General features: G+C 45.3%; 1 protein-coding gene and 1 long non-coding RNA gene across 5 annotated transcripts in view; both read left to right on the top strand.

The window, feature by feature from the left end:
• The window catches only part of LOC143301089 (uncharacterized), a 28411-nt gene extending 26464 nt beyond the window's left edge, over positions 1-1947 (top strand). The window contains exon 10 of one of the 3 annotated variants that reach the window (XM_076615097.1): positions 421-1947. In XM_076615097.1, the coding sequence (XP_076471212.1) occupies positions 421-875 (455 nt within the window). In that variant the 3' untranslated portion in view covers positions 876-1947. The remainder of the gene's footprint in view (positions 1-420) is intronic. The other 2 variants (XM_076615096.1, XM_076615098.1) reach the window with 2 other exon arrangements.
• A 20-nt stretch (positions 1948-1967) lies between these two features.
• Positions 1968-5903, top strand: LOC143301090 (uncharacterized). Of its 2 annotated transcripts, none has more exons than XR_013057728.1 (2): positions 1968-3858; positions 3996-5903. It is a non-coding gene; the product is annotated as an uncharacterized LOC143301090 (long non-coding RNA). The 2 variants fall into 2 exon arrangements; XR_013057729.1 differs by having other exon boundaries at positions 4061-5903.
• The last annotated feature ends 489 nt before the right edge of the window (positions 5904-6392 follow it).

Genomic DNA, 6392 nt, shown 5'->3' on the forward strand with positions numbered 1-6392 from the left:
CTGGTGCTCCTTCTCCAACTACTACTACTACTACTACTACTACGAAGAATGATGATGAGAAGAATGATGGTGATGGTGGTGAAGATGGTTATGATAATTATGATCCAAGGGGGGTGGAGAATGTGGAGGAGGATAAAAATCATGATTGCGATAATGGTGATGATGATGAGAATCATGATAGTGATGGTAATGATGACCTTAAACGGCCCAATGCCCGGCAGGTAATGGAGATGATGATAAGCAGGATGCTGCTGATGACGACGACGCTGATTATGATGATGGTGATGCTGCTGCTGCTGATGATGATGGTGATGAAAAGGATGATAAGTGAATATGACTGTTGTGACAAAAAGCACTATACAGTACATTTTTACAATGCTATACAGCACGATGCAATGCCACAATTTTTTCCCAACCCAGGGATCGTCAGCGGTACCGGCGAAGACATTTACAACCACACCACCTCCCCGTCCACCGTGACGTCACCGGCTGCCAGCCAATGGGAGGTCGACAACACGTACACAGAAGTGGACGCCCAACCCATCCGGGCTCCAAAGATGACGTCACCTGCCGCCAGCCGATGGGAGGCCGAGAACACGTACCCGGAAGTGGACGAAAATCGTGCAGCGCCCCCTTCAGGCGACATATATCACGTGCTGGAGGCCACCCCTGACCGAAAGGACACCACGCCTGGCGCCGAGGACAAGGGAGACTACCATCACCTGGAGCTGGGAGGCCGGAAGGAGGAGGCGGGTGGTGGGGGTGGGGGTAAGGTGTATGACGGACTGCAGTGGGTGGGAGGGGACACGTACAGTCACGTGCAGAGAGGAGGGAGAACGGAGGAGGTTGGCGATGGGCTCTACTCGCACATCTGAGCTGTCTGGGATGACTGGCGGGAAGTGGGTGGCTGTGATTTAACTCTCAACGTTTTGGCCGTTAGCGTCTTCAGCCAGCTGCTGGCTGTGATACACCACCCCCTCCCCCACCCTTCCTCCTAGACCTGGAGTAGGGGACCTGCTTCATCGTGTAGAACATATTCTACATTGCATTGTATTACACTGTATTTATTTTCATCACAAAGATTTACCATAGTCTCTGTGAAATCCGGGCTTCTCTCCCAAGGGAGAGCATTCAACGCCACCCATTATATGTTTTTCTGCAAGTGTAGTGTTTTGCTATAAAATTGGATTTTTGACAGAAATTTGTCAGGAAACACTTTTGTTACCATGTTTTTTTTACGTTTCTTACTGGCTGCATAGTGCACATGGGCCAGGGTTTACTGGTTCATCCGAATGACCAGACCCCCACCTTGGTCCAGTGGAAGGGGGATGGGGGATTCCTGGTCAACGTATGGGACTCGAACCTGTTGACGCTGGCTTCCTAGCCTGGTGCGTTACCGCTAGGCCACCATGGATAAATAACCACCTCTCCACTTTCCATGGATGAATAACCACCTCTCCACTTTCCATGGATAAATAACCACCTCCCCACTTTCCATGGATAACTGACCACCTCTCCACTTTCCGTGGATAAATAACCACCTATCCACTTTCCAGCGATAAATAACCACATCCCCACTTTCCATGGATAAATAACCACCTCTCCACTTTCCATGGATAAATAACCACCTCTCCACTTTCCATGGATAAATAACCACCTCTCCACTTTCCATGGATAAATAACCACCTCTCCACTTTCCATGGATAAATAACCACCTCCCCACTTTCCGTGGATAAACAGCCACCTCTCCTCTTTCCATGGATAAATAACCACCTCTCCACTTTCCGTGGATAAACAGCCACCTCTCCTCTTTCCATGGACAAATAACTAATCATCCAAGCCACCTCCCCTCTTTCCATGGATAAAGAACCACCTCTCCACTTTCAATGGATTAATAACCGATCAACCCCCCCCCCCCTCCCCGCCCCACCTTTCCATGGATGAATAACCGATCAGCCAGCCCCCCCCCCCACTTTCCATGGATAAATAACCACCTCTCCACTTTCCATGGATAAATAACCAGCCAGCCAGCCCATCTCCCCTCTTTCCATGGATAAATAACCAATCATCCCTGTTCTATTTCAGTCCCTTTTTAGCACAAGCTTTCGTTTTCTTAACAGTACGTGGGTACATTCACACTCATGCGATGTTTACTTTTTGTTGATATTGTTTCAGTCATGTCTCAAACAGTCTCAACTGTTAAGAACTGACGTTAACATTTTTATTTTCTAAAATCTTGATCTTGATGGTTACGTCGCCGCAAAATCAGGATGTCATGAACACAGCGATACTGGTGAGGTGATTCTGATCGTTGCGTGGGAAGTCAACCAATGCAGTTGTTGACGTTTTCTCGTTCAGGGGGTTTAAGTCTGAAAGTGAGTGTGTACAAAATAATTTTTGTTTGGTTGGTTGGTTTGATGTTCTTTGTTTTGTATCGTTCAGTAACGCTATAAAAGGCTTTTGAATGCTGCGATGTTTTATGTTGTCGTCTGCCATACAGTCGGTAAATAACCTGGGTTTTATGTTGCTTCTTTTCCTTACCAGTTGGAATACAAAAGAATCTTCTGGGGGCATTACTGGTTCTTGACCCTCACCCACGTTGTACATAAACGCAAAGTTGAAGGTGTGGTCTACGATCTTGCAGACTGGTGAGCATCCTGATTACACTGTCTCCGCAGATGTAATGACAGGCAAAAAAGCCATCTTAGACAGAATTCTTGGAACAGACTGTAGTTGTGACCGATCACATTCGTGATTTTTGTTTGGTCGAGAAAGCAAGCGTGGATAACATGTTTTGGATATGTATGAGCTTGAAGATAAGGCTGGAGTTTATTTTGAGGGACAACATGTATTATGTACAAATCTCTAAATACATAAACGTTTTGTTTCTTTGGTGCTGATAAAAACGTCAGCACAGACTCAATACCTGGCCAAAATAATGTTGGTAAAGTGTTTTGTATGCAAGTAAATTGATTTAGTGTGTTGTCATGCTTGTAAATTGATTAATGTTTTTTTCCCCACGTGTTCCATATGTGCTTTTTGTTGCTGTCGTCATTGTTTTTGAAACGCAATATCAAAATAGCTTGTGTTGTGTCTTGTATATATGTTTATGATTGAGATATAGACCCGATGCAATAATCTGTCGCTTCATAGGATGCCTTTCTCTCGGTCAGTGTCAGCCACTGATGCCTTTTGCATGTCATGATTTCAGTTGTGTTTGTTTAAGATTTGATTTTGTACAAAACGTATTAAAAAAAGTTTGAAAAAAAAACCGTGAGAAAAAGAATGTTTTCTCTGACTTGGTACCTTTTATGAAGTGTTTGTATTCTATGTATTCTATTTAAAAAAAAAAAATTAGAAAATGCTAGTTTTCGAAAATATTGTACAACATTGTTATGGGGACATAATGTTAATGATTGCCATTTCCTTTTATTCATTTAAAAATTTTTTTCACTCAACACACTAGTGCATAATTTGTGTATGGCCTGTACCTTTGCATTTAAACAAATATATATAGCTTTTGGACGTTTTTTTTAAACCAAATATTCTTTGATTATCTTTCATGCAGTATCATTTTGTTGCATTTTATCCCCATGATTTTTGATTCGTTTACCATCTTTTGAACCAAGGGCTGTTACTCCTATGTTCAAGCAATACTTAACGGTTCCTCCTGTGTGTACATAGCTTTTTGATTCGTGGTTTTATTCCTTTGTTTTCCTTTGTGGGGTAGAGTTGTTACCAAGAGGAATGGCTTTTATGAGTGACATGGTACATGCCTGCTTGATTACACTGACTGAGGTCTTTCACCCTCCTGGGGAACAGGTCTACATCCACAGACCTCCACAGTCCCCTTCCCAGGTAAGGTCTGTCTCCCTGCTGTCTGAAAGACCTCCACAGTCCTGTGTCTGTATCTGTGTCTCTTGCTCCAGGTGAGGTCTGTCTTCCTGCTGTCTGAAAGACCTCCACAGTCCTGTGTCCTGTGTCTCTGGCTCCAGGTGAGGTCTGTCTCCCCGCTGTCTGAAAGACCTCCACAGTCCTGTGTCTGTGTCTCTGGCTCCAGGTGAGGTCTGTCTCCCCGCTGTCTGAAAGACCTCCACAGTCCTGTGTCTGTGTCTCTGGCTCCAGGTGAGGTCTGTCTCACTGCTATCTGAAAGACCTCCACAGTCCTGTGTCTGTGTCTCTTGCTCCAGGTGAGGTCTGTCTCACTGCTGTCTGAAAGACCTCCACAGTCCTGTGTCTGTGTCTCTGGCTCCAGGTGAGGTCTGTCTCCCCGCTGTCTGAAAGACCTCCACAGTCCTGTGTCTGTGTCTCTGGCTCCAGGTGAGGTCTGTCTCCCCGCTGTCTGAAAGACCTCCACAGTCCTGTGTCTGTGTCTCTGGCTCCAGGTGAGGTCTGTCTCACTGCTGTCTGAAAGACCTCCACAGTCCTGTGTCTGTGTCTCTTGCTCCAGGTGAGGTCTGTCTCCCTCCTGTCTGAAAGACCTCCACAGTCCTGTGTCTGTGTCTCTGGCTCCAGGTGAGGTCTGTCTTCCTGCTGTCTGAAAGACCTCCACAGTCCTGTGTCTGTGTCTCTGGCTCCAGGTGAGGTCTGTCTCCCTCCTGTCTGAAAGACCTCCACAGTCCTGTGTCTGTGTCTCTGGCTCCAGGTGAGGTCTGTCTCACTGCTATCTGAAAGACCTCCACAGTCCTGTGTCTGTGTCTCTGGCTCCAGGTGAGGTCTGTCTCCCTCCTGTCTGAAAGACCTCCACAGTCCCCTGTCCTGTGTCTCTGGCTCCAGGTGAGGTCTGTCTCACTGCTGTCTGAAAGACCTCCACAGTCCTGTGTCTGTGTCTCTGGCTCCAGGTGAGGTCTGTCTCACTGCTGTCTGAAAGACCTCCACAGTCCTGTGTCTGTGTCTGTGTCTCTTGCTCCAGGTGAGGTCTGTCTTCCTGCTGTCTGAAAGACCTCCACAGTCCTGTGTCTGTGTCTCTGGCTCCAGGTGAGGTCTGTCTCACTGCTGTCTGAAAGACCTCCACAGTCCTGTGTCTGTGTCTCTGGCTCCAGGTGAGGTCTGTCTCACTGCTGTCTGAAAGACCTCCACAGTCCTGTGTCTGTGTCTCTGGCTCCAGGTGAGGTCTGTCTTCCTGCTGTCTGAAAGACCTCCACAGTCCTGTGTCTGTGTCTGTGACTATTGTTCCAGGTGAGGTCTGTCTCCCTCCTGTCTGAAAGACCTCCACAGTCCTGTGTCTGTGTCTCTGGCTCCAGGTGAGGTCTGTCTCCCTGCTGTCTGAAAGACCTCCACAGTCCTGTGTCTGTGACTATTGTTCCAGGTGAGGTCTGTCTCCCTCCTGTCTGAAAGACCTCCACAGTCCTGTGTCTGTATCTCTGGCTCCAGGTGAGGTCTGTCTCCTTGCTGTCTGAATGCTGTGGTGCAGGACTTGCCCGCCCGTTTGTTCGAAATTCACCGGGGTTTTTTTTTTCATGTGAGTTGATGTGGGGGCGTGGTTTCTGTGTTCGGTCTTTTTCTGTCGTTTTATTTCCATTTTCTGTGTATGCACATAACTTTTTGGTCATTGGGCTGCACTTATGAAGCCTTTAAATAACGAAAAATATCTTTTGCACAACTGCCTTTTGTTTTAAATCCCGTTTTCTCCTGTGTCAGGTAGGTCGACACACCTTGACCCTTTCGTTTTTATCAGCGGCCTGTTTGCATCACTGCCTGTTTGTTTTAAAATCAAGTTGTTGATTTCCCTGTGTGAGGTGGGGTGGGAGTGTATTGTCTGTGTTTTTGTCCAAGTCCCGGTACGTGTGACTGGCTGTTGCCTGTTCATTTTGGCTTTATATATATATATATATATATATATATATATATATATATATATATATATATATATATATATATGTGTGTGTGTGTGTGTGTGTGTGTTTATGGTGGTACTCTTTTTTTTTTTATTCGGTGTTTAAAAAGAAATCACCCAGGAAGAAGAAAATGCTTCACTTTCACTTGGTACTTTTTATGGAGTGTTTTTTGTTGTTTTTCTTTTCAGTTTCTATGTTATTATTTTCGGGGTGGTTTTAAAAGAAATGAAATAGAAATTTTAATGTCAATGATCGCCATTTCGTTTTATCTGATTATTTTATTTTTCTCCGTTGTGTACCATTCTGACTCGACTCCATTGTCATGATTGATGTACTGATTTCTGTTTGTTTTTTTCACTGTCATTGGTGTAGAACTTTTTCAATATACAAAGCGTTCTTTGATTATCTTTCATGCAGTATAATTACATTGCATGTTTCCACAGATTCGTCTTTTGACTCGTTTACCGTCCTGTGGACAAAGGGACGTTACTCTTGTGTTTTAGCGACACTTGTTGTCTCGCGCGTGTACATAAGCTTCTTGATTCGTATTTTTGT

The sequence above is a fragment of the Babylonia areolata genome, chromosome 27 (genome assembly GCF_041734735.1).
Source record: "Babylonia areolata isolate BAREFJ2019XMU chromosome 27, ASM4173473v1, whole genome shotgun sequence".
NCBI classification, from domain to species: domain Eukaryota; kingdom Metazoa; phylum Mollusca; class Gastropoda; order Neogastropoda; family Buccinidae; genus Babylonia; species Babylonia areolata.